This window comes from Odontomachus brunneus, unplaced genomic scaffold, assembly GCF_010583005.1.
Source record: "Odontomachus brunneus isolate Ranch 3 - 2012 unplaced genomic scaffold, Obru_v1 Obru_scaffold_017, whole genome shotgun sequence".
NCBI classification, from domain to species: domain Eukaryota; kingdom Metazoa; phylum Arthropoda; class Insecta; order Hymenoptera; family Formicidae; genus Odontomachus; species Odontomachus brunneus.
In genome coordinates, this window is record NW_022639467.1 from 1,026,647 (window position 1) to 1,054,504 (window position 27,858).

The window sequence follows — 27,858 nt, forward strand, 5'->3', positions numbered from 1 at the left end:
GAGGTCTGTTCTTTTAGCTGAACTGCCTGAACTGGTGCAATAAGTGCAATAAGTTAGGGCGCATTCGCTTTGGCAGAAAGCAGAAAGATAGAAAGTCAATCAAAACTCGCGCTTGTAGAAACTATCAACTACTGTATAATCAACAGTTTCTGTTTTTGTATCAATCCTAGGTATTACACGTTTTATACGTTTTTATACGTATTAGGGTGCATTCAGATGGAGAAAGAATAGCGGAACAGTTACGGAAAAGAGATATAATGGGGGTCAGCTAATCAGAGTAATTCCGTTTTTATTTTGTTCTGTTGTTTGATAGGTAGGTTTCACATGGCACAGAACTGTTACGGGACGGAACAAAAACGAAAAACATTCTAACCTATCAACATCGAAAATTTTACAATTCGTCTGTCCTTCCATTCTGGGACAAGCTCCTTTTATAGGCAGCATAGATTAGCAATATAGGCTGCGTTTGGAAATTCACTGCCAGTATTGAAAATCTATAGTTTATGTCACGTATACTATAGAATTTCAGCACTGACAGTGAATTTCGGAACGCAGCCATAGTACGAGTAGTATTACATATATGATATATATTTCAGTGTTCTTACTATGGCCGGTATTCATAGTCGAATCTTATTTCAAGATCGTCTTAAGTAATGTCTTAATGGTCTTAATGGTTCATGACATCTTAAGATAGTACTTAAGATGATCTTAAATATAAGATCGGACTATGAATACCGGCCTATAGGGACTCTAGACGCGACTACCGCAGCTTTCGCGATTAATTTGCTCGCCATCTGCGGGACGCTCCGTGAATCGGTCGCCGGTTTAGTTTTCTTGATCGATGGAAGGGAATAATTCGCTCGCACGAGGCGATCGGCCGCGATCTCTCGTTCTTCTCCCATCACGAATGTGATCTCCACGTTCGCGACCATTTTTTATTGCTCGACCAATGAATAAAGAGAGACAAGTTGCCCCATCTGTTGTTTCTAGGTCGTCGTGATGGACGCGTATCACGGGCAAAAACAGCAAAAAGGCAATGGCGGCTCGTTGGACGGTCAATGAGCTCACCGTGAAAAACCTCGGAAAAATGTGATCTACACGTTCACGGACGACGAGCGTAAATCCGAGGTACGTGCCACGCAGGTCTCGCGCTGCGGCAACGGCGGCGGCACGATTTTTCGGGACGCGCGTCGCGGCGACCACGCTCGGGACATCGCCGAGAACGATCTCTGGCAACCACATGTGGATCTGGAGCGAGCGAACGCTTCTGTCAGGAAAACATAACTCGTCGCGCGCGGAGCCGGTGTCGTTTTCCACTCGAGTCACGTCGACGACATCGCACCATTATTCCATTTGCGCGATGTAACTGTGTAATTGCCATTGCTCGCTCGCGCTTTAATCTCGCATTGACGCCAACCGCATTGACACGACATGAGACGCTCCTGTTTGTATCGCATGAGTGTCATGTGCTTTGCCAGTAACGCGTTTCTCGCAAGATTCAACGCGTGTGTCAATTTGGCGATTTTTCGTGACGAAGCACGAAGCGATTTCGCGTGTAACGAGGCGGTAAGGGTCTACCCCTACATCTGTTCGTACGAAATAGCGTTAAGGTAGAAACATCAATGCCTCGACGTATCTAACTCAATACAATGCAATCTAACTCTGAACATTCGTATTGTTTTTAAGTACGAATGTTTAAACTCATAGCAGAATGCATATATATATATATATATATATATATATATATATATATATATTAAATATATCTTAAATATTGTTTTGGTCTTTAGATATGAATATTTAAACTTTTATATAGAGAATATATGTACATATATTGAATATATATATATATATATATATATATATATATATATATATATATATATGTATTCTATGTTGAAAGTTTAAAGATCAAAACAGTAAGAATGTCCAGAATAAAGTACATGTTCAGGCATTAGCACTTTCACTTTACAGAGAGATTCGCTTGAAGAAATATGTGATATTAAAGTGTTACATGTAGTACATATTTTTCTCTTTATCACTCTCAAATTTAGTAATAATATGAAATCTAAGTGAGTTAAAGTTTGGTATTTATGTATGAACTACAATATTCTACTGTATGTAGACAATGCAAACTACAGGTGTCACTTATGTGGACGAGTAATCTATGGATATTTTTAAAAAAACCTATTGCTATGGCTTAAAAATTAAACAGGGTCATATATGTTTATTTAACTATTAAATCCTGATATAAATTTATGAACGTTGTTTCTTCAAAAAGTTAGAGTCCACAAAATTTTCTGGTTACGTTATATTGCTTTAGAGTTAAATCTACTAACTTACCATATAATGAATTGAAAGTATCACGCAATTTGTGTTATCTTTTTTAAACATTACATTTCTAATTAATATTCAATACAGATATGGTAACTATCTCATAATTTTTTAATTATTCTTGTATATTATATATTTTATATTATTTCAGTTTATATATACCAAAAAAAGGAAATCATTCTTGTATATTTTAATATGATTTATGATATTCTACATATTTTATTGTTTATACATAAAAAAGACATGTATATATTACGTAGAAGTATATAAATGTAATCTTGAAATACACAGCGCAACTCTTATGAAACCTCTTCTCAACAGGTGTGGCCTGAAGTAGGCTGAGGTAGTGTTGCCTGCAAAGATAGAGATGGCACAGGGTACGTGCAGGCAATGGCTGATAGACGGATGGACCTGTCGTCGAATCAATTAGACAACGAATGGTGGTCGCTGGCAGGTCAGAAAGAAAGGTACGACAGCAGCAGGCAGGAAGGAGTAAATGAGCGAGCGCACCTAAGTAATGAGCGAGACTCGGCATCATATTCGCTCGGTCTCGGACTTATACGCAGCCGACGAAATAGAGGTGCTTTTGGAAGAGATACGCGATCTGGAATCACCACCTGCTATATATTCTAGACCGGAAGACATTCAGGACTTCGAAATTGGTACGAGTAACGTTGACTGTACATTTTTCACATTTGTATCATTATTTGCAATTATTCTTGTCTGCAAATTTATCCGCAAGGTCGCTGAATCTACACAGTCGATCGATTGCTTTACAGTCAAATTAATATAGACTCCCATGATAAACAATCAAGCAAAGCAAATAAAGGGTTAATAAGAGACTATGCATGGATTTATTAGCGCAACAATAGAAAAGTTATTTATTATTACATTGAGAGAATATTATAGTTTCTTCTCATATAAATTTTCTTCCTAGTTTTTCTTTCTTTTACTATGTTTTTAGTAGCGTAGGAATAAACTGTAAAATTTGACCTACAGTGTGTTCTTTGCTTCCTGTTTCTTTTTCTTCATCTCTTTCTGAGCCAAACCTCAAATCTTAAGCCAGAAAAAGACAAAGGACAAGAAATAGAAAGCAAAGAGCACATTGTAGATTAAGTTTTAGTAAGATCCATCTTGCTGAGGAATATAATAAATTTTTTAATGGTACATTTCAGTTTCTAAAATATAAGTAATACATATATAAAAGGATAATCAATTATGACGGAATATCGATATTCCTTGACTCAAAAAATTCTCCAGTAATTTTTACTGTAAAATTCTCTCCGTGCATCACAACTTGCTTTATGATAATTTTCCCAGATATCTGATAATGCACATATTTTTTGGACAAAGTTCTGGCTTGTCACTCTGCTTGCTCATTCGAAAGCTAGTTTTATGTAGTCGCATGCGCAAATGTATACATAGTTTCGATATTGTATCAATAGCAGGAAGTAGGACAGGGGAGCGAACCAGCTCCCAATTGGAGCTGGATTCGCCAGGGGTCCATTCAACAGTCCACTCTTGGGATTCGCACGCTAATTATCATGGCCACTATGATAATAGCGACCAGAAAGGCTCTGGATCCAATGTTCTGCCTTGGTCCCGGGCGAGTCACATTGTTATTTATTGCGACATACAGGGACATCTTAAAACACCTACGGGTGTTGTTAGACTCCTATTACTCGTAAGTAAAGTCTCTTATGTTTGTGTGTGAAACACAAACTGAGAATATTTATATTAAAAATGATAAAATCGTTTGGCGAATAGATACATTAACAAATACATTTGGCAGGTATCCTCCGCAGCTTGTTTGGCAACTTTATGCAGTTCTGGCACTGCCAAGGTCAGCCTTTTTATGCTGCCTTTAGTAGGACGTTTACGATTCATGATCTTTGTAGCTGTTTTCTGTCTCTTGATCACTGCATTACTTCTCTTCCTTGATATTTCGCACGTCATTTACATCCTTCCTTTAAATTGGGCTAAGTTGGTAAGTGGTATCGATTAAAGTAGACGTGCAATTCGGCAATATGTAATTAAGTACGGTCGTATGCGCGATTATATTCAAATCTTGACAATCACTCGATGTCGATACATGTAATAGAATCTGTTACCTCTTATAGAATGCTTGGGTATTCACTGGCATAGGCTTGTCATATGTGTTGAGTAGCGCATTAGTAGCATACGCAATATGGGAATACCACGTCGGAGGCTGGGTACCAAAACGCACACGTTCCCAACTGTCCGCCGCGGCGGTGCTAGGACTCTCATGTGCCGTATTAGCGTTTGTTCTTTCCTGTATACACGCTCGCAGCGGGTCGGGCTGTAAGGGTCAGGATTCCCGCAGTCACACACCGACGCAACTTTACAAGCCCGTGGACAATTCTTCCTCCTCCGGGGTAAATGACGAATGAACGTCCGCGTTTTACGGCCGCGCCGATCGCTCGGTCATGCCACTACAAACGTAAATTTCAAATCACGCAGGTCACACTGAAAGAACGTAGTCCCAAGAGGCCCACTGGCTGGGCCGTGAAAAATCAACAGTCAAAGAAACGCAATGTGGACAGCGAGACTAACACGAGCAACGGCGGTCACCGTGGCAGCAACCACGAGAAGTTTAAGCAAGGCGCCAGAAAAGACCATTGGGCTTCGGCCAAGCAGCACATTTTAGAAACGCAGACGAATAACGGGGAAGACGCCCAACAGGAAGAGCTCGAGATCGAGAGGAGACGGAGGAGACGGAGGAGGGACGGTGATAGTAGTTCCGGCGACGGAAACGCGTTGGTCAGCAGCAAGATCGAAGTCGCCAGCCGTGTCACCGAGGAGGCCAAAACTAGGCGGGTACCGCGGAAATTGCCTCTGCAGTCGGTGGAGCAGCCTCACACGTGGTCCTCCGACGCTCAGCGTAGAAATAGTGGCACTACGCAAATTAGAAGTAAAACTATGCAAATGCCAGTGAACAATGACGCACAGAATTGTTGTGGCATGAACGAGGGTAGATCAATTCAAGTGACTCGAAACGGCCTCCATTGGGAGGCGGAACGTACGTCTAGCAGCGGCATAGAGGAGGCTACTGATACGAACGTGGTTCGTAACGCCATGTGGTCCGGACAGTGGCACCCACCACCAGATGATGTTCAACCTTGCTCTAGCAAAACTATCGATCCTTACAGCTTCGCCTGATCGTCTTGTGAGATACGAAAAAAAAACAAACACGCGTTAGGCTAAAAATGAACTTGTTCGAGCCAAGCAATTTTTGTGAACAGTTGTGACAGATAAAAATGGAATTTTTTACAAAGCAAGTATTTTCGCATGTGTATATATATATATACATATATACATATATATATATATATATATGTATGTATATATATATATGTATATATATATACATATACATATATACATACCTTACGTTGAAACGTTTCTGCTTTTTATTAGACTGCAACCGTAGTTCAAGTGTTACTTGTTATATAATTGAAATCATACCTCTATATATTGTTTGCATACAAACTTGCCTGACTTTTCGACACGATATTTTGTATCTTGTATTAAAATAATGCACGGTGACTGTAAAAGAATGGGAGAGGAAGAGAGAGAAAGAATCATACTTTGATTTTCACACATTTTATCTGTGTTTCCAGCTGTGCATGAAACTGGATGTGATTTGAAATATAAAACGTAAGACATGTAGATTGTACACACAGTTGAGGTAACTGACAAAAAGAGAGAGAGAGAGAAAGACCATAGCCCAGGTTATTGCGGGGTTTATCAAGTTTATCGTTATCGAATTTGCAGGACGAGCTCGTCGTGTCTAAAAAAAGGTTTAAGATCCTGTATAAAAAAGTTATTGCTGCCTTGTACATTTTGCTGCCAAGAGGATACATAGATTTTCTTTAGTTGATTCGGGTCCTGACGTTTTGCATCACACAAAACCAGACTGCCCAACTTTGATAAGCAACTAATGCCATTCTTCATTCCAATCATGTACCAAATAATAAATTTAAGTAAGTTTTAATGGGAGTTTGTAAGTATAAGACCACTATATAGCACGTAACACCGATATATATACATATATATATATATATATATATATATTTAACTAATCATTTTTATTGTATTTTGATGCCAACATATTTTGAGCTCCATGCATACTTGAGGAAGTGTTTAGGTACGTGTAGAGGTCGCGTAATTGTTTAAGGAGGAGGAGGTATACCAGAAAGTGTATATATTATTGAACCCTTGCGCGGGGTTATATACATACATAGTGAGAAACACAGCTAGACCGATCTTTCTACTGATCCTACATACAAAATATGGCAGTTACGATTCGCGCAATTTGGCCGTTTATTCTTTTGAACTTGCGTATGATTATGAACTTTTAAAACACAAGCACGAAATTACCTTTCTCTTTTAATTAAACAGTATGATTTTATAAAGTAAAAATTGTGTTTGTGATTAAATGTAACTTTAAAGATACATGGGAAATTCTGTTATTAAAAAGAAAGTACGATTGAAAAATCACAAATGATATTTTGAATCAAATTATCAAGAGAGAAAATGATTAATTACCTCTTTCTATATTTATGTGGAAGTTTGATTTCCACGTCAAATTCTCGCTAAAGTTGAGCTATGATCGGATAGCTTATTAATAACCAGCATAGTACTTAAAATCGTAATAACATTTTACTTTGCAATGACAATACCTTTATACGTATACTTCACGCAATGGCCTTATAGGACTTTAAATTTTTAACGAAAGCACATATTGAGAGAAAGTCGAAGCTCATTCTTTAGACGGATGATAATTTCACGTAGACTCTTCGCGATGATTTACGATGAGATTCTATTATTTGACTCGACATTGTTTGTATCGGAAGATCGGTTTGGCATCAGTTATCCTTCTGTATGAACGAAATAGTATGCGTGGAACGATTATTCATTGTATTATTCTCTAATTGGCTCATAACTTTTGAAGTGTGCTCATTGTATTGCAGTATCGGTCTTGTACAAGGACGGACTTGTGAGTGTTACGAGCGAGTTTTATGCACGGTAAATTACGGCACGTATCGCTATAAAATTTTCAGATAAGGTAATGCACTTACGTACTTTACGTACACGTCAACTATATGAATAGTATAGTTGATCGATATTTTATTACATTTTAAATGGTACGATCAGAAAAGGAAGAAACGACAGACCATCCTAATTTGTCCAAATTTAAAAGCGGAATACAAAACCGTCCCTGTACATACCCAGTGTCTCCAAGCGTCTTGCGTAGCTTTGAAGTGATTAGACGATCAGTATTATTTATCGCGTTGATTTTTTTTTTATTTTAACGAGAGAATCTCTAGTCAACTCTAGTCAAGCACTTTTTTGTACAACTATATCTCCTCAACGATCCATAAAATTGAAGAGCAAGGTATTTTTTAGTACATACATATCGTATTAGAAGTACAATTCATCCTAAAGCGAAAAAAAAATAACGGTTGAGTACTTGTGTTTCTTGATCGATTGGCCCGTTGTTGAATTTCCTTTTTAACGCATAACAGCATCGCACAATCCTCTGAAGTAAATTTCTCCGATACCTCATTTTTTTCTTCGTTCAACGTATCACGACCATTATATTGATTGATCAAACACGAACATGTATCGGTTAATCTTATTGAGTAATTAATCTTGGTTAGGTAATTAATCTTGATTAACAACAACTATTTTGTCTTTTGATACAATGCCGCGATTATAAACACAAACATAACAAAGATACACGCATAAGCGTACACACATCACACGTACATACATACATATGTGTACACACACACAAACACACATACATACACACATTTATAGGACTTCGATGCGTCGACCTTAAATCAATTAATAGTATAAGAGAAATGCGTGTTCATATAGGTTCATAAAGAGAAATAGCGTGTAATAACAGCAGCTTCGTTGTGGCAAATATCGACGGTGTCATGACTCTGTTCTGTTGGGCACAATGAAGACATAACGTGTAATTTTTCTGTATAACGGTAATTGCTGATATGCTGGGAAAAAAACGTTTGAAAGTGTGAATATATCTCAAAGTAAAAGTAATGTCACTTTAGAGTAACTTAATCGAATAAAAGTATTATTTGGCGGTAAGGCGACTTAGCTTTGAGTTCAAGAAGAAAAGAAACTAACAAAATGTACAGACACTGCCAGAAGAAATATAATGCTCTTTCAATGTAGTGTATATCGATCGAATCCATTCATTCACGATAATTTCACATCCGAGGCTTCGTCATTTTTTGAATTTGAATTTGACAGCCTGTTACGCCTCCGTGTAGGGCAGATCGGAGTGAAAGTTTGTTTTTTTATGAATTGAGAAAGTCGCATATTCGCCATTCAATTTTCGCCACCTTATACAACGACTTTAATTTTTATGCGATAGTTGATAAATTCCAGCCAAATTCAAGTGCTACTAGCGACAAATAACAACTTGAATTATATAACTCGCATCTCGTTTCACTCAGGATAAAATTAGATCTTGTAAGAAGTCTCTGGTTGCCATATTTTATGCTTTCCATGGTATCTTAAGTTCTTTTGTGCGAATAAAGCGCGACTTGATTAATGCTTAAGAAATGTTATTTGCTTAAAAAAACGTTTCTATTTATATTCTTTCTTGCGACCTTTGAACAGTGGAATCTTTTTATTTCACATTTCGCACCGTTAATTCAAAAATATTTGAGACAATCATAAAATCCTTTTCAAACGCGACTGGAAAAAAATAATTCGAGAAGTGATTTGTCATCAAGCAGCATTATGGATAAAGTCGTTATCACACCTCTACGATGAGAAAGAGAATCAAATCGCCTCTCGTTTGACTTTACTAATCATCGCAATAATTATTTGCTTCAACGAAGTTAATAAATACTAGCGGTATGTTTGTGATACGTAAAGCACTGTTTCCTTAGAGTTTGTATACATAAGTTATCATTCAGGCAATAAATTTCAATTACAATTAATAGGCGCAGATTTCTTTACATGCTAAGCTTGATCGACAGTAACCTATAGTGATAGCACGACAATCCAAGTCTGTACATGACCCGATATCTCCCAAGATCCAGGCGAATTGGGAGGAATCGAGGGATGACGTGATCGTGTCCAATGAAGATCTCGAAGCATGTCCCAAAGAGATCAGCGATTAAACATCCGCGGAGCACGGCGATTTTCGGCGATTCCTCTCAATTGCAAACAGGATGATTCGACTGGCCTAATTTTTCATTCGCCGCACGATAGATGTACGTGTCCCCGATAAGAGCTCTTGGTTCATTCGGGCATTTCGAATGTGTTTTAATATTTATGTGTAGGTGTATACGGTTTTACCGATAGCGCGTCATATCTGTATAATTCGGTTACATGTGAGTGACAACAATGTGATGCTGCCAATAATAATGCTAGTCGACGAGAAACTGTAGCGACACGTTAATAATTGTAGGGATCGTTAGAGAAGAGACGCGAGATCCGAATGTCTATGAGGAAATTTAATAGAGGCTGCGGATATGAATGAGTACAGCTGGACAGATTACCAAGCATGACGTGGGGATTATATCGGATAAAGAAAGGAAGGTGGAGAAATAAGAACAGAGATAGAGAGCATCTTGGTGATTTGTCGCGCTGACAGCGAATGATCCGGACAATAATAAATGATCGATAAGTCACACGTAACACCTAAGTTAGCGTTTATCGCGTATTCTTTGAAAAACGTCATTTTGTATATCTAGGAATAAAAACAAACGAGTATAATTATATACACTTGTGTGCGGAAATGTGTGTGTGTGTGTGACTGTATGTGTGTTAATTACTTAACGAGGTATATCACGAAAAAAAAGAACTATTTAGTAGTTAGAAAGCGACTCGCGTGTAATGTTACTCGAGAAATGCGTCGTGAGATCCGTTTTAAGACACGGTTCTCGATCGGCGGACAGAGCTGAAGAGCATAGTAGCATTATATTTTGCGTATGTGCCATCTAAGGAACATTGTCACGCAATCGTCCGAAATACAAATGAAATGATGAAAATCGTAGCGCGATCCATTGAACATGCACAAGAGCCCGGTCACGTCCCTCGACGTGAGCGAGACAAGTCACGCACGGGAAAACAACTCCGTTCGTGTAGTTGAACTTTCTGTTATCTGGGAACCAGATGGAAAACTCTATTATAGAAACAGAAGATTCCTGTAAGAAGTTTCTACTCAGCCAGTAGTTCTTGGTTACCCTAACCGAGTTTTAACACAGCTGAATGTTCAGGTGAATGTCCAAACGATTTGTTTTCGGCCACAATAACAGATATTATTTCTCGTTGGTGAGTTTTTCATCTGGCGCTAATTTCAGTTACACGAACAGAATTTTTTTTCATACATAACGTAATGGTAATTGTATATTGTTAAGGTAACAATTATTCTCTTAACACGAAAGCGTAACGTTCATAAGGATACCGGTAGATTCTATGTCGAGCTTGTACTCTCACGTTTATCTGTACGTTTTGTAAAAGATCGATAACTACATGTGAGATTTTTTCATGTTTTTACCGTCGTATATCGACTAGCGCTTTATCTTGATATCTACGAAGATATCACGATCAGGGATTATGAAGAGGAGTACAACTCACGCGCGCGCTCAACGGGACTGACTTCCCCGTTGGGATTCGGAAGGAGGCGAAATGGCACGATCAATCGTTGACGCTACCGCGTTCAATTGCCTTCAACTTGCCGACTATGTCTTCCAAGCTCTTGCGACGCATGCATTGCTCCGTCTGATCGCTCCTGTCCGGCGCAAAGGGACGATAGGGGTACACGGGCCCGACATAGCGATGGATCCAGCCGCTTGAAGGGGAATCACACGAGGAATCGGAAGAGGAAGAAAAGCACGGTCACAGCGACAGTAAATAACAGAGTGTATCGAATAGTACATCGAGATATAATTGCGAGAAGAGGAAAATGAAGAGAAATCTCACATGTGTATTTCATATGTATTTCAGTTATCGCGAGTTCACACGATGAATGACGACTTACCCCTGGTCGCGGGTCGTGTACACGGCGGGCGACGAAGCCTGCGGAAGGACACGCATACCGTGAGTGCACAGAGGAAAAAATACTTGAAAATTGATTCGCGGGATATAAAGTGGGATATAAAGTTCGTTAGAAAACTAAACCTTATCTCAACTTGAAATAAACTTGACTTGAAATAAACTTGAAATAAACTTGACTTGAAATAAACTTTATATACCGCAAATGAATTTTCAAATATTTTTTTCTCAGTGTGAGAGAAACACGTGAGAGATCTAATTATTGTCTCTGAGAGTAGTTTCTCTTACTTGTTGCTGAAGTCTTAATTGCTTGAGTAATAAATATTTACAGTCGGATCGCGCCCAACTGTACTGCTGGTTACCGTGCTGCTGCTGCTGCTGCATGTTCGTTAATCCGGACAGCGCCGTCGGGCAGGTCGACGAAAATTGCGGCTTTATCGCTGGAAAGTAACGCTGTTGCTGGAACAGGTGTTGCTGCTGACACGTGTAATTCGAGTAATACGGATCATCATATGCTGTTAAGCGATTCAACGACAAGGAGGAGGAGGAGGAGGATGCTAGAGAATTCGTCACCGCGACTGCAACGAAAACGAAAGTGATCGTGACGTGTTTGTGACGATTTCACTCGTCTCGTACGACAATTCGTCGTGTTGCGCATGAGGTATCAATAAATCATATCTAAAACATTACTTAGAAAAAAAGAATGTATATAGATGTATGTAACTGTCACTATATATACGATATAATTTTAATAAACCTTTAGCTCTCTGAACGCTCAATAACGTGTCGTAGTATTGTTTCTTGTACGCGGCTATATCGGACATCGAGTGCACTTGAAAATTGTTCTCCGCAGTTACGTCGCTTGACCTTATCATTTTGCATCTGTGATGAAAAATGATATTATATCACAGAAAAATATTATTCTACTACTTACTCAATTTACTTTCCTTCTTTCAAATATATATTATATACTATAACATTACTACTAATATAAAATATTTCTCAAATAAGAAAATATACATTTTCTTAAAATCTTAATTTTTTATGTAAGCAATTGTTTATTTCATTTAAATAAAAGAATTTGGATTTAAGTAAATATGTTATTAGCATTTATCGAATAGTTATTTTTTTAGTTTTTAGCTATCTTTTCTCTCAGTGTAATAATTATCCTTAATAATGCTCTCTTAATAATAGTCTTAAAATGTACTCATCACAAATTTTAGATAAGTTTATTGTTATGTATATAAAAGAAAAATTTACTCTCTTTATGAGAATATCAAACTTAATCAAAGAAAAAGTTCGACTTTATGTAATGAGAGCAAGCCGAATTTTCATTTTAATTTAATATTTTTCTATTTTTCTGTGTGTATTATTGCGTAAAATAGTTCTGCTACAAACAATCACAATGCTCACCCATAATAAGGTTTCTTCGCGCCAGTTTCTCTGCGTTGCGTTGCGATCGTTTTCTTCTCTGTAATGTGATCCAAATTATTCTGGGGTAATGGCAGTTCGCTCATTTTACCGAGCTCGTGTGAATCATGCTTAGTTTGCGATCTATTTGCGACGCGAGCAAACGGCTCTTGTTTCGCCTTTTCTTCCCGGCGATTCTGTGCCAAGTTACCATCCACTTTCTGCCACTTCGAAAGTAAACCGTTATCATTGCTCGAAGAACCGAGATCTTTTCCTAAAACTTTGCGTGCGGTTGCAGATTTTCCCTTCATCAACGTCGAGTACAGCGGGTCCGAAGAGCACGCCCGTGGATACGATCTGGTACGCGGAAGGTCCGGTAATTCTGCGCGCGAATGTTTAGCTTCTTGCAATTCTGCACGTTATCTCTCAGGGAACAGTACGACGAATAAATTACCCAGATAGACTTTCATGATTATATCACGATGTATAAAACAGTCGACGATGGGTACTTTACAGCTTTTTTAATTATATTGATGAAGCGCGCGCGCGCATATACTGTATCCAATTAATCATCAAGTTTACCTTATACAAAAATATAATTTCTTGTTGCATTTTTGCAACAAAATAATAATAAATTTACTAAAAATTACTCTTTCATATTACACTTTAGATGACATGTTGTTTCGAGAAAATCTAGATCACTTTTTTCGTATTTCTCGCAATTTTAAAGTTGCTGCTAAATCCACGTTGCCAAATTACGTTATACCTGTCTATCTGGATAAGTGAAACGAAATTCGGAACGTTACCGACGTTGGTCCCTTCTCGCACCCGTTTCAAAAAGTTGCTCAAACTCGTTTTCAGCCCGACGCGCATCGTCGCAAGGAGATCGTCCGCCTGCAGAATTTAACGAATTTAATCACTCGACGAGTTAGAAGCTGCAAAAGAGAAATGTTTTTTAACGATTATTCCGCGCATTTTGTCTCCAGTACGTCTACGAAAATGCTCCGATCCTCGTCCTCCCAGCACACGTCGTCCATCTTGCGTATACTGTCCTTGATCGTCTCTTGCTCAATCGTCTGTGCGTTCTTCTGATCGACGTTCGACCCGCCAGGTTTTTTATCAAACGCATCGGTATCGTCACACTTTTTGTAACTGTATCTAACGTTATTCAGTAGTCGGGGAGCTTTATCTCGAGATAGATCCAATATTGTCTCAGTATTATCGCACATCTTCGCGGAGCTTGTTTCCTACAACGTTTGCCCAAGCCTTACGTTTCATATCGGATTTATCTCGCTTACTTTCGTAGTTTTTCACGGCGCTCTCTTTCGTGCTCCTTTTTATTTCTGTTACACACCTGATACGCCGTCCAAGGTGAATAACGAGGCTGCGACTCGCTGGTGGTGCACCCAGCAGGTGCGCGACATCGCTTATTAAGCAGATATTGCCGGCAAATTGACATCTGACACTTGCTCCCGTCTGAGCGATTCTGTGGATTATCATTCGGCCGACGGCTCGACGAATCTGCCTGCCGATCAGCACGCGACGAGGGATTTGAGCTATCGTCAAGTGGAACTTCCAAGCGAGGGGAGTCGCACTCTACAAGTCCGTACATATGCTTTACATTTTTTACGTGGTTGCGGATCGTCGTGGAAATTTCGTTCTCGGCGAAGCCGCGGAAGAGAAAACCCTCAGACGACTTGGAAGCCGACGCGACCTGGTCGCGTGGCAGGTTCTGCTGCGACGTCGAATAACTATCCATTATCTCGAGCGGATTCTCCGCGTCGAGCGTACTTTGAGGCGCGCCGCTGCATTAGAATACAAAAATACAATGTATTTCTTATACGGAAGAAAACATCTTGGCTGGATTAACCAGATGGTTGGTGAAATACGAACGAATCAGAATTCTGATTGTAGTTACCAGAATTCTGTTCAAATCAAGACTTTCATTAACCAAACAAAATTTCTAGTTAACCAGAACCTCCTGTCCAAGTTAAACAGTTGCAAGTTCTTTAACCGGATTAATTAGAAGCCTTGTCTGGTTAACCAGAATCTTGTTAATTTAAAGAGAATTCTGATAACTTCTAAGTAAAGACTATTAATACGGGCCTTCATTATCTCTTAGATGATCCTTTAAACAATGCGAGTGCGGCCCCAGATAACACAAGATGTCTTGAAGACATCCTGGATGTGTCCAGGACGTCCTGAAGCGCTCTCCAAGCGTATAGAATGATTGTAGGATGATTTTGGGATGTGTTTGGGGCGCGAAGAGAGCTTACTTTCTCTGAGGGTTGGATCTGACGAAGCCGGTAGTTGCGTCGAACACCTCCGCGACCCGATAATTCGGCACATCCTTTGGCGCAGGTATCATTGAGAATAGTAATCGCTTTCGGGGAGAATCGCAGTTTCTCAACAAGCCTTGCACCTTTTTCAGCACACGTTCGTACGCGACGATATCGTCTTCCGGTCGGTAAATTTGCAGCAATTGCGTGATTACATTTGCAATGCTGTCTCCCTGATGATCACACTGCAGAACTGAACGCAACGACGACAAATCCGTCGCTACCTCGACACCAACGTCGCTGCCAGTCGCGCTCTCTGCGATTACAGGAAATCAATTGTAATTATTTTGTGATTTAATTATAATCGTGTTGATGATTAAATCAGAAATCTGAAAAGTGCACTCTTCCGTGGCGTTAAAGTCAAGAATCCGTCTCAATAATTTTATTATCTCAGTCAAGTTTTTGTATGAAACATATCTGATCGTTTTTATAATTGCAGCCATGCTTGGACGGAATAAATGATTAAAAATACACACACTAATTGCGTACGACTGATCAGTGAGTGGAGTTGGCAATCGCAATGTGCACACGTGTGATCTTTGTTCTCACTTTTCACGAACGGCAATTGTACCATAGAATGTTACTTACGTCGCTTCAACTTGTCCATACTCGCGGAAATGCCGAGATCAAGGAGATTCACGGATCCCACAACGTCTCAGGACACTTCCTATCAAATTCGACGAGCCAGGATAAGGTATTCGCAAAATAATTGAAACGACGTTCATTTCCATTATTGAAAACAACTGAAGAATGCAGTGCAGATGACTCATTTGTAAAGCGATTAGAGTCCACGATCGCGCCCAGAAAATACGCTATTTATGTATGCGGCGAAACGGAGAGAAATGATGAGCCGGACTGAAGGAGAGAAATGGAGGAAGTTAAGGCTTCTGGTGCCTCCCGCCGCGGAACTCTCGATCGATGACGTCAGAAGTGAAAAAATGCATGCCCAAAATTCTTGCGCAACATAAAATAAAAGCGTATGTCCATAAAGTGACACTTGGATCCCACAATAATTTTGGGCATACGTTTTCTCGCTCTTCCGACGTTATTAATCAAAATGACCGCGGCGAAGACACGGAAGCTCTAATCCCGCGAAAACGAAACAAAACGGCTTCATTGCCGCTCGTGAAATCCACATGAGATAGAGAACGATTTCCATCGACTTGATTTTAAAATAGATCCTCCTGTGTCCCCCTACCCGGGTGGTAAGAAGGAAATTACGTCCCTGTACAGTACCGGGAGGAAATTATTGCGGCGGACTAATTAAAATACACAACTGCGGAGCTCTCCGCACATATGCGGGGAGTGGATTATTTTAATGAGACTCCGCCGTCTCGGACCGCCAGCATTCTCAATGCGGGTAATCTCCAAAAGACTTTGCAAGGATTATTGATCGATGATTGTTATAAAAGCGAGTCGACGGAATAGACCGGGCTACTTAGCGCACCATGCTTCGACAGAAAGCACTTTTACCGTTCATCTGCCTGCTGGCATTCGCCGCGGCACTACCACCAGGAGCACCATGGACGAACTTCATACCTAAGCCTGGTAATGTCGCTTTCCTGGTATTTCACTCTTCTCTCGTATCTTTGCACGAAGGAAAAAAGAGTTGGCTGCTGCTGCGAGAATCTGCGTGTGGCAGCTAAATGTCGTTGTAACACGTGGATACCTAAAAGTATAGCTATAAAGTATAGCTATAGTATAGCTGCCAATAAGTTATGAAACCGAGGTAGTAGTAACAGCTGTAAATTTTTACAGCAACAAATATATTTTCAGCAAGCCAAGATTAGCTGCGACAGTTAAATCTTTTTTCCGTATGCTCGGTAAACGAAAAAAATCGACGGGTGTACTTTCTCTGTAAAACTGAGTCACATGGGGATGATTTCCCAATAATGAATTCAACTTAAATTCAAATTTAAATTCTATACATCAAGAAACATATTGTTAGAATATTTGAATTTAAATTTACGATTAAACTGATATTTGAAAATTGACTCTTATATTCGAAACATTTTCCGACTTATTCCGAAATATCTTCTTAAATGTTAAATGTGAAGTCCGGGAAAAAAGTCATTCTGAAATTTGTTTAATTTTTCATATATTTATATTTGTAATAATAATTTGTCCTCTTTTATTAACAATTAAAATGATAAGATAAAAATAAAAAGAAATCATCACTTTGAGATAAAAAATGATATGATTAATCAGTGTTACAATTTTGCAAAACGTATATTTCTGTCTATTCTTTTCGATTTGACGTTTTTATAAAATTATTATAAAGCGATCAGTCGACTTCGATAGCAAATTTAATTTTATACTCAACGAGTTATATCAGATTAATTGATGATCACTTCGTGAAAACTTCGGGCTTAATTATTCAAATCATTGCCACTCTAATTTATTACACCGAGAAAAAAATACACTTGAAAATTTATTTCTAGAATAGAGAGTTTATTTTGAAAACAAAATTTGTTCCTGTAAATAAACTTTACTTCCCGCAAATCAATGTTCAAGTACATTTTTCTCAATTTTTTCTCTGACCTCTCATAACTAAACTACGCGAAAGTTTCTTAAAAAAAAAAAAAAGAAAAAACACTCACTGACCTGTCGATTCCATTGCTGAAATTTGCAGTTTACTCACGAGCATTAGGACCGATGGGTCCAATGGGCATGGACACGATATCCGTGCCGTACATGGCAAAGCCATCGATGTTCCCGAAGTTCGTTGATCCGAAGACAATGATCTCCAAGAAGACGGACATGCTGAGCAACTTATTTGGCGGCTTGGGCCCGGTCGCGTACAATCCAGCGGACGGGAAACCGATTACGGTGCCGTACGGTGCCAGCGGGTCTCCCTACGACAACGTCGGCGTCGCGGACAACACGTTGTTCAGCACGAAACGCGACACGCTGCAGGTTGGCAAAGAGAAAACGTTCGACGGCAGCAGCGGCACGATGTCCAAGCGCGGTATGTTCGGCCCGTTCACGCCGAAATTCGGCCCGATGGCACCGAAATTCGGTCCGATAACGCCGTTCTCCTCAGCTGACATGATGGCCGATTACGCGCCGGCGGGCAAGGATTTCTTCTCTCGCAGGAGAAGAAGCGTAGTAGGAGCTCCTGCCGACTCGGCGCCGACCTTGGGTCTGGCTGCTCCGTCGTCGTTCCTAAAAGGCACAGATTCGGCTGAAGGTGCAGCCGATGCGACCGCAGTAGCTGGTGACGCGCCAAAGGAATCCCTTCCGGGGATGTTCGGACCTTTCGGAGGCCCTTTCGGAGGACCCTTCGCAGGACCTTTTGGAGGACCTGTCGGACCGATGGTGGATCCGAGCATGATGATGACGAAGAAAACCACGTTCCTTGACACGTTGTTCAAGAGCCTTGCCACCAGCACCGCCGCTCCGCCGACGGCCACGGATGTACCCGCGCCGAAGAGCACCATCGTGCCACCCAGCTATTGGATGCCGTCTTCCATTATCCCCGACCCGAGCGAATATACGTCGAAGGTGTCGGACTTCTTGGACAAGCTGTTCGACAGCATAAAGCTCAACACGACCGCGAAAGTGGCGGACGACAGCTCAGACAGTTCGGAGGCGAAGAGCGCCTTCATGATGAGATCGTTGAAGCCAGACGACGCTGCTGCTGAGAGAACGGCGAGAGCCTCCCAAGACCTATCGGCCATCGAAACCGCCAAAGATTCGGTCGTGGACGCGATCTTGTCGGAGCTCGGCAACCTGAAGAGCGACATGATGGGAACTCTGAGCGACTTGATCGCCTATGAGAAGGCTTCCGCGGCTGCCAGCGCGGCTGCAGCGAAGAAGCCCTTCAAGCCCTTCGCCGGCATCTTCCCGTCGAAGCCGACGGTGGATCCTACGCTTCCATTCCAGCAGAGGATGACCGTACTGAGCCAGGTGTTCGACACGTTGATAGACCTGCAGAGAAACATCACCGCGGCCACGAACAACGCGATGACGACCAACGCCAATGCGGCGGACAATTCCGAGGAGTCGACGCCGAAGAGCCCGTCGGCTGTTGGCGCCTCGTCGTTCAACGCCACTCTCTTGGACGCCGTCCTAAAGAAACTGTCCGCTGTCGTGACTCCAGCCCCGTATGCAGCGAGTGACATGAAGGTGGGTTCCGTCATAACGAGCAGGGCCTTGTCTAAAGGACCGATGTCCTTCTGGGTGTCTTATCCGGAGAACGGCGCCACCGCGAAACGACAAGTGGACGATTACTCGTACTTCGACAGGAACGACGACGATGACCGCCGGAGGCAGTTCACAAGAGGCGTGAAGATGCAGATGCATCAAGGATACCAGAGCCTGCCTGCGGGTTCAGTGGAGTCTGTGCAAGCCGGAGGAGGCTCTACGCCGGGCCATCAAGGAGGCGGGATCAAATTGCTGGTGAGTGCGATTTTTATTCTTGCACGTTCAGTAACCCCGAATAATAACTTTCACTCATCAGGGTTGGGAAGCAACGCGTTACTTGCAGTCGTTATTGTTGCAAGTTACTTTCTTCCACTAACGAATCGGTAATGACGATTATACCTTTCTTCGCTAGTAATACTTCCTTCGTGTCTTTCCTTTTTTCCAGATGAAAAGAATCGACTTATCCTGGAAAATTAGAATGCTTAAGGCTGAAATATCAATGACTGGACACTAATAAAACTGGCATCTAACTCTGGACATTTTTATTCTATTGTTTTGGTTTTTAAGTACGAATATTTAATATATAATAACTCAATATATATAATAACTTTAATATATACATATATATATATATATATATATATATATATATATATATATATATATATATATATATATAATAATATATAATTACTGAACATTCTACATGATTATTTGTGAAATGGTAATTTTATGTTCAGTTTGATAAGTTCTACCTGTACACCGCAGCTACATAACGAATTGTTGGACATTCTATATGTGCATATATTGTGCTAAGTTTAAATATTCGTATTTAAAAATCAAAAAATATCCAGAGTTAAGTATCAATGTTATTAGTGACCAGGCATTGGTATTTTTATTTTCCACTCGAAATATTTCTCAAATTAATCAAATTTAAATAATCTCCTGAAAAAAAAATTAAATATTTAATTATATATATGTGAATTTTTTGCTCCTTTCTTTTTTCTTGTTAAAATTAAAGTGACAAAGCAAGGATGAAAAGGAATGTAAAAGAAATTTTCACTCTTAGAAATCAAAGATGTTATTAACTAGCGATATAATTTCACAAAATGCTCTTCCTGTTAATTCTTTTCAATTTTAGCGTTTTGTTTCATTGCAACGACAACGGATATTTCTTAAATTGGACAACAATAAAAGAACGAATCACTTTATTCAGTGGGCAACGAGTAACTTTTCAAAAGTAACTTTCCCAACCCTGCTTTCATTAATACACCGAGAACAATGTATGAGCCGTTGACGTGCGAGCTATTCGCGTCTCAAAAACAACTTTCAAGAGAAGACTTTTTAGAGAAGTTCTCTAGAATTGCATTTGCGCCATTTTGTCAAAACTCGCGATGGTAGAAATTGCAACGTATCTTCGCAGAAGAATCAATTCCAATATATAAAATCAGATTGGATAGTGTCTATTAACCGGCTTACATCGTTTGCGAAGTTCTCGAGTATTAAATAATCATTAACATTCTTATCATATAATAATATTATTTCAGTAATAATGCCATTATATAACAATAACATCGTCGCTTCACATCCTCTCTTCATCCCTTTATATCTACGAATATCGTGATATTTATATAAAATGTACAGAAATCTCCTCAGACCGATATAAGATAAAACGCGTTGGAAACGATTCGACACGCTCTGTAAAATCCACCTCTGGTCCGTGCACATGTTAGTCTATCTCGATTCACAAACTAACCGTGGGAGTAAAATTTCAAAACGCAACAACAAAATGTTGACGTAATCACTCGATAGTAATCTAGAAACAACTTTGCGTTGCGATACATCACGCGTCACGATACCTTGGAAGCCTATGTACAAAAGAAAAGAAATGCCTACATTCGAAACGAGGAACGGGAAATTGCATTATTATTGCCGGACGCCTCGCCTAATTGAGGAGATAGATACCGTACGCAGCTACGTAAAATGTGTGATAACTTCATCTGCTTTCAGATACAAATGCCTAAATCGCCTGACTCTCAAAGTATTAATTACACTTAAGTACACGGTGCGAATGTCTAAATTCATGAATATCGCGGGCGTGTTCATCTGTCGCAGGGGCCTAACGCTTACGGAAACTTAAACGACAAGTGGCTTGACTGGATGCAGTATCACAAGAACGCGTATCAGGATCAAGAGAATCATAGGCACCATCATAACCACCATTAGGCCACTCAGCCAGCAGGACTATCTCTCTTTTCTCCCGTTATTAACATTCTCACGTGATTGGATCCCGACGGGAAATATTCTTACAAATGCCAATTATTGTTCCAAACGTGTAAAAACAAACGTGTGTGTGTACGAGGACGGTCGTTATTACCAATAAAAATATACTTGGCAACAGAGAACGAAGGTAAAGAAAATGGTGCAACTTCAAATCGCCCGCAGGTATCCGAATACCGAAGAATCGAGATGTACGATACGACAGATCTATATGCGCGCGCGTATGTGTATGTGTGTACGAAGAATTGGTCTAAAATGCCGGATTTATTGTACATAGTTCGTTCCTCACCGGTCGCAGTACATGACACTCCCCCTAAGAAATACGAAGGATATGAAAGGTGGACACTAACAGTAACTAATAGCTTATTCTAATGTCGCACTCTAAAAGTGTCAGCCGCACACACCGATGCGCACCATCAGTCGTGCAGACACTGCGGCACACGGACGCAATCCTGCATCAAGTGCGTTGCTTTGTCCGTTCTACAATCAGCAATGCATTGCACGCAGGGTAGCGTTAGTGTGTTAGGAAGCATCACAGTCGGTTACGCGACGTTATAGTATTATAGGAGAGGTGAACTAGTTAATATCTCGAGCAAGAAGTGGAGAGACTGAAAGTTCCTGTACTTCGGTACGAAAAACGTCGTTTATCATTTTTACGCTAGGTATATATCTCTCTCTGACTTTATTCCCCGCCCCCCCCCCCCCCCCCATCACTCACTTTTTCTCCTTCTACTTCGCTTCTCGCAGCCGTCGTACTTTCATACAAAATTGTGGAAATATTGGCAGTATCGCGGTAAGTATTGATACTTGTGTGTTGATCGCACTATATGTATATATATAATACCTCGGATTTCTGATCGCCTGGAACGCGATCCCGCGTATAATTCGCGCGTATAAGTAACGAGCCACTTGCGGATTGCCGGCAAAAGTGAGGTGTGTCGACTTACGACTTTGGTACTTTGCTATCTGATTGTACTATAACACCGTCGACGACAGTGAGTCACTATCATCTGCCTTTTGTAATCCTCGTAATGACGTATTCCATTTGTTGCTCGATGCGAAAGACCAGATAAAAGGACGCGAGCACGCTGCACAACGTCACCAGGAATCCCAGTCCCTCGAATATCAGTTTCGGCGCGAAGATCTTCCAGACCATCAGGTGCCGACAGTGTATGGTCGCCGCTAACATACTGCCGAAGGTCTGGAAGAGAAGCATTCAACGTGCAGCTTACACGAATACATATGTTTATGTCGGTTTTTACTTTGAGGGAAATGAGACAGTGTCTGACTTTTTCGCTCTCGTCTCCCATGATATATTACTTACCCGGATGCCGTGAAGCAACACGTATTTCCCGGCAACTGAGAATATCGCGGCTTGAAAGGCGGAGTCTTGCTCAGACAAGAGGAAGAGCAGTTCACCTCTCTTCATGTCGTCCTCGAGAAACTTGGCCTTGAGGAACTTTGGAAACACCAAATGCAGGGTGAACGGCACGATCACCAATAGCGGCAATGTTGCTCCCAAAATAATATGCGATCCGAACGTGTTGATGCCTACAAGTTACTTTCGTCGTGACTCCAGTCGGCGGAGATTCTCAAGTGAAATCCGATATCGGCACCTTACCGATCAAAATCGCCGACATTAGATGTCCATAAAAGTGGCCGCCGGTTCCCACGAAGGCGGCATGCCAATGGATAGTGGGAAACGTCGCCTGATGGCCGGTTCCGTAGAAGAAATATTCCGCCAATAAAAACCAGCAAAACAGCACGGGCATAGAAACGTCAAGGAGTTCGGCTAGAAAAATAAAAAAGAAAAAATCGTTAAGAAAGCCAAGAATAATTCAATACATGTAACATACACATTCAGAAAAGATGTTGAACTTGTTTCACACAAAAACAGAGATCAAAAGAATGTAAAACTTTTGTTGAAAAAATTAAGGCAATTAATTCGCCATATACAACCTTCAGAGAAATTGAAATCAACCTATTAAATTTATTTTAAAAATTAAAATATTTAATTTAAATTCCTTAAATAAATTGAATTAATTTTATTATTATTTCATAATTAATCTATAAAATTTATAATTTATTTATAATTTATATAAATAATTTTATTTATTTATTTTTTATTTAATGAATTAATTCTACTGGAGTTGTCTCGACTAAAATCTTTCCTCTTACAGTAATTAAAAAAAAAAAAAAAAATAAATAAAACAAAATATCCCTGATAAATTGAAATACGTCTTAACCATTCTGGATGTTTTTAACATATAAAGGTATTCCATTTCAGAGCTTCTCACGTAAGAAATACGTATTCTTAAAAAAATATTAACAGACACATATATGACACTGCGCACTTACAGATAGTGTTAGCATTTTTGTATCTCTCGATCGTGGACAAACCCAATACGCAGGTACAAGTGACGAACAGCAGGAACGTGCTGGGCGATAGAGAGTCTCCCAATAGCAACGAGTACAGGAGCGTAAGGAACACGCTGAGAGAGATGAACGCAGCACTGTAGGTGGTGCCGATGCCGCAGATGACTGGAGTGTCGTCTGTATCTATACGCTTGCGGGAAATCGAGTCCTTGATCTTCTCGAACAAGCGCGGCACCAGATTCTCCTCGCGGTACACCTCGATGGACTCCCGCTTCTTCGGCAGTATGTAGATACTGAGCGGACGGTAGTAGAGGATGAGGATCGCCAGCACGCAGAGCAAGTACACCACGTTCGGCAAGGTCTTCACCTGCCAGGACAACACGAACTTCACCTTGTAGAACTTGGGCAGCTGCTGCAGAACCCAGTAGCAGCTGATGCAGACGCCGATAAGGACCGAGCAGTATTGGCCCACCATGACGCTGGGGGCGAAGCCCGTGAGGTTCCCGCGATCTCGCAGCCAGAGCTTCACCACCGTCACATACAGTGCCAGGATGACTACGGCGGGTAAAACGCGCTCCCAGTGATTCGACACCGTCGACCAGTCGAGTTTGCCGGTCGCGGAGACGGAGCAGGCCCGTTGCAGGTGTTCCTCACGGCAACGCCAGAAGTAGTGCGACAATCTCACCGAGACGCACGCCACCAGGCCGATGCTCAGCACGATCGCCCGGAAATTCGGTCTGGACGGCTTTGTGCCGGCGAATCGGCTGGTTCTCCTCTCGACACCGCTGTCGGAATCGCTCCTCCTCAGATCAAACACCAGCAGGCAAAGGAGTGTGATTATGAAGAAGGACAACACCTTGTCCTCTTCGACTATGTAGCTATTGGAGAAAAGGCCGCACACCGTCAGCAGCAACATTATCCTGGACACGTAGGTCAACAGTTTAATTCTACGATGTTCATACCAGCACATTGAGATCACGTCCCAATTTTGAGCGATCACCAGCACGAGAAAACCGATGGAGACCGCGCCAGTGACGAAGAAGGTCGTGTTTCTCAGCTCCTCCAACATGTCCAGTAGGAAGAGGCACGTGGTGACCGCCACCGTAACGAGGTTCGCGATCACCGCGCATTGCAGGAACGAAGATTTGAAGATGTCGCACATACGGCTCTCGGGGATGCCGGTGACGAAGAGGTAGAAGAAAAATAAGGAGCAGAACATGAGCAGCAGGCCCTTGGAGATCAAACCGGAGTCGAACTGAACCCACACCTCGGAGCAGGTGTCCTTCAGCAACTTGAAATAGTCCCTAGTGTCGTGGACGAACGCTTCCAGATCCTGTAGGCTGTCTACGTGTTTCACGCGCTCCGCGAGCAAGGCGTACACGCGCTCGAGATTCTGCAGTTGCTCCTTGGAGAAGAGGTTCGCGTCCGCGGAGTAAATCTCGATATACTTCTTCGTCTGCGCCACGTTCCTCCAGAGTGACTGCAACGGGTGCAGCAGACGAGCCACGGTCGTCTCCGCCGTTGCTAGGTTCGGCAAGCAGTCGAGTATCACGGAGCCCAAGTTGGAGAAAGGAATCGGCGTGCCGAGGATCGACGACAAGGTGGGCACCAGGTCGACCTGGTTCACACTATCGCTGCCGTTGATCGCGAAGCCCTCGAGCAACGGGCTCGTCGAGTAGACGAACATCGCGGCTTCGACCTCGCTAGGACTGTCACCGCCGTGGTCCCCTGTCTCAGTCATTCCGTGATCTCCGATGACAAAAAGCATCATGTCCTCCTCCAGGGACCCCACAATCTCTGTGATGAGCTTGTTGGTGTCCTTCAGCTTCCTGGACATCTCTGGGTGCTGCATGCCGTGCTTGTGGCCGCAATGGTCGACCCCCAGAGTATGGGCTATCAGCAATGACCAGTCCTTTTTCTTCATCTCAAAGAAGATACGATATTGCACATTCTTGTCCACGCTGTCCAAGTCCCAGACGTTGAAGGACGGCGAGGGGAACTGCCTGAGGAACTTCCCTGGGAATAGGCTGGTCCAAGTGTCGTCGCCCATGAAGACGATGCCGCCCGCGGCGTTCTGCTCGATCAGGTTGTCCTCGTTGATGTAGCCGGACGCGAAGTTCGAGCCCACTTCGATGAACGTAGGCAACGAGCCGGTGGTCAGGCCTTTGAGGCGTTGCATGGTCGTCGTAGGTGGGTCGGCTAGGAACCTGAAGAGGCGTGAGCGCGACGGCTGCTTCTGCAGCAGCTCGTGAATCACGGGCAGCTTGTTGCGGTGATAGCTGGACATGGAGGCGTCGTCATCGTGCCACTCGGCGAACTCGTACTTGAGCGCGTCGACGATCAGCAGCACGACCCGCGCCTTGCGACCCAGACACACCTCAGCGGCGTGATTGGTGTTGTGGAGGAGCTCGGACGTGTCACAGCCGACGTCCGGCGTACAGCTCGTGCACTCGGCGCGCTCCGGCCTGGAGACGCGGTTCAGCAGGAAGCCGCTGGTGAAAACCAGGAGTCCGGCCGCCATCAGATAGGACATCCACGCTTGGAACACCAAGTAGCTCCATAGCCGGCTCATTTTTGCCGCTCGTTCAGTGCCGTGAAACGTTGCTGCTGCTGTTGTACACTGGCGGCACGACGATCACACGACCGAGGAAGATCCGCCGAGACCTTAACCTATGACGACACGCCGGCCTGTCACTCACCATTGTCACATCAGCGAGACGATGAGAGGGACAGTTTGCTCTCGCGGTGTTCCTTGTACGTAGACCGTGTTAAATGCCACGAACAATCAATCAATAACTCATGTATCTTACGTCGAGCCGCGGATCTAACCTCAAACTTGCGATGTACTGCGCGAATCGACTCACATCGATTCACGTTGCGCGCGGCTTATGACTGATGGCAAATTGGAGATAGCAAATCGAGGGGTCTGTTTTACCGTCAGTTCTATCTTCTTCTAGAGTACGCAATGATAAAGCAATATCCTGATTGGTTCTTCAGCTTAAATTTATGTCTTATGTCTATGGTTACGGAAATTTGTATGCGAAAACCCTAAAGACTTAAGGCTATCGCACACAAATTGACATAACTGGATATGCATAATATAAGATAGTATGGACCAATGAGCATCGAATATTAAGCATCGAACACCAATATGGCGACTTAATACTCGATGCTCATTGGTACATACGGTCTTATGCTATGCAGTTATGTCAATTTGTGTGTGATAGCCCTTATCCAGATGACTTTATATAGGCGCATATGCAGGGTGTATATCAGTTGGACACAGGGCAATTGGACACAGTCCAATCACAAGTCGCTGTTCCAAGGGACCCTACAAATGTCTCTAATCACACGGTGCTATGATTGGCTGTGTCTAAATGCACCGTGTCCATGTGCACCGCTCCCGCATATGCATAGCACAAGATTATCCCGACCAATGAGCATATTATGTGAATCAATATAACTACTCTATGTGAATCAATATAACTACTCTATGCTAAATGCTCATTGGTCCAGACGGTTTTATGTTATGCATATGTGGTTAGTTCCAATCTACAATAGGTGTAGTAAGCTTTAAGCCTTAAGAAATTGACTAATTTGACTAAATGGACTACAGTCGATTATTCTCCTCAAGTTTGACTGTGATTGGTCAATTTCTTAAAGCTTAGGTCTTAAAGCTTAAATCACTTATTGTAGATCGGGACTTAAGCTTATTACACCTATTGGATGCTTTCCAGTTGCGTACACTGTTACACAAACCAGTTTATTGGTTGCATATTGGCTTGGTTTACATCGTGCACTTGATACGCGTACTAAATAGTAATTTTCTATTAGTAATTTACTAATAGTATTTCTAGATAATCTTAATATCTACGATATATATAAACAACGGTATATTAAGCTGGTTTAA

General features: G+C 41.7%; 5 protein-coding genes across 10 annotated transcripts; 2 read left to right on the top strand and 3 right to left on the bottom strand.

Moving 5' to 3' along the window:
- The first annotated feature begins 874 nt into the window (after nt 1-874).
- Nucleotides 875-12,176, top strand: LOC116841684. Of its 5 annotated transcripts, none has more exons than XM_032809930.1 (8): nt 887-1,128; nt 2,656-2,996; nt 3,780-4,018; nt 4,127-4,321; nt 4,455-4,730; nt 4,816-5,629; nt 6,130-11,442; nt 11,729-12,176. In XM_032809930.1, exons 2-6 carry the CDS (start codon nt 2,852-2,854, stop codon nt 5,512-5,514), a joined length of 1,554 nt encoding a protein of 517 aa, XP_032665821.1. In that variant the 5' UTR covers nt 887-1,128; nt 2,656-2,851; the 3' UTR covers nt 5,515-5,629; nt 6,130-11,442; nt 11,729-12,176. The 5 variants fall into 5 exon arrangements, with proteins under 5 accessions (XP_032665824.1, XP_032665821.1, XP_032665820.1 ...); XM_032809929.1 differs by having other exon boundaries at nt 888-1,128; nt 4,816-11,252; nt 11,350-11,442; XM_032809933.1 differs by having other exon boundaries at nt 875-1,128; nt 3,783-4,018; nt 4,816-11,442.
- Nucleotides 12,177-12,775: 599 nt separating this feature from the next.
- LOC116841687 lies at nt 12,776-13,709 on the bottom strand. The gene is made up of 2 exons (XM_032809937.1): nt 13,614-13,709; nt 12,776-13,189 (listed from the first exon to the last, which is right to left on the bottom strand). Exons 1-2 carry the CDS (start codon nt 13,678-13,680, stop codon nt 12,807-12,809), a joined length of 450 nt encoding a protein of 149 aa, XP_032665828.1. The 5' UTR covers nt 13,681-13,709; the 3' UTR covers nt 12,776-12,806.
- A 26-nt stretch (nt 13,710-13,735) lies between these two features.
- LOC116841686 lies at nt 13,736-15,418 on the bottom strand. The gene is made up of 3 exons (XM_032809936.1): nt 15,084-15,418; nt 14,162-14,612; nt 13,736-14,054 (listed from the first exon to the last, which is right to left on the bottom strand). The coding sequence occupies exons 1-3, from the start codon at nt 15,173-15,175 to the stop codon at nt 13,770-13,772; spliced, it is 828 nt and encodes a 275-aa protein (XP_032665827.1). The 5' UTR covers nt 15,176-15,418; the 3' UTR covers nt 13,736-13,769.
- Nucleotides 15,419-16,441: 1,023 nt separating this feature from the next.
- On the top strand, nt 16,442-21,694 carry LOC116841683. Of its 2 annotated transcripts, none has more exons than XM_032809927.1 (3): nt 16,442-16,694; nt 17,779-19,547; nt 21,303-21,694. In XM_032809927.1, exons 1-3 carry the CDS (start codon nt 16,595-16,597, stop codon nt 21,348-21,350), a joined length of 1,917 nt encoding a protein of 638 aa, XP_032665818.1. In that variant the 5' UTR covers nt 16,442-16,594; the 3' UTR covers nt 21,351-21,694. The 2 variants fall into 2 exon arrangements, with proteins under 2 accessions (XP_032665818.1, XP_032665817.1); XM_032809926.1 differs by having other exon boundaries at nt 16,493-16,694; nt 21,408-21,694.
- On the bottom strand, nt 20,548-26,978 carry LOC116841682 (GPI ethanolamine phosphate transferase 3). Its single transcript, XM_032809925.1, has 4 exons — nt 23,931-26,978; nt 23,194-23,364; nt 22,897-23,123; nt 20,548-22,773 (listed from the first exon to the last, which is right to left on the bottom strand). Exons 1-4 carry the CDS (start codon nt 26,518-26,520, stop codon nt 22,579-22,581), a joined length of 3,183 nt encoding a protein of 1,060 aa, XP_032665816.1. The 5' UTR covers nt 26,521-26,978; the 3' UTR covers nt 20,548-22,578.
- Nucleotides 26,979-27,858: the final 880 nt, after the last annotated feature.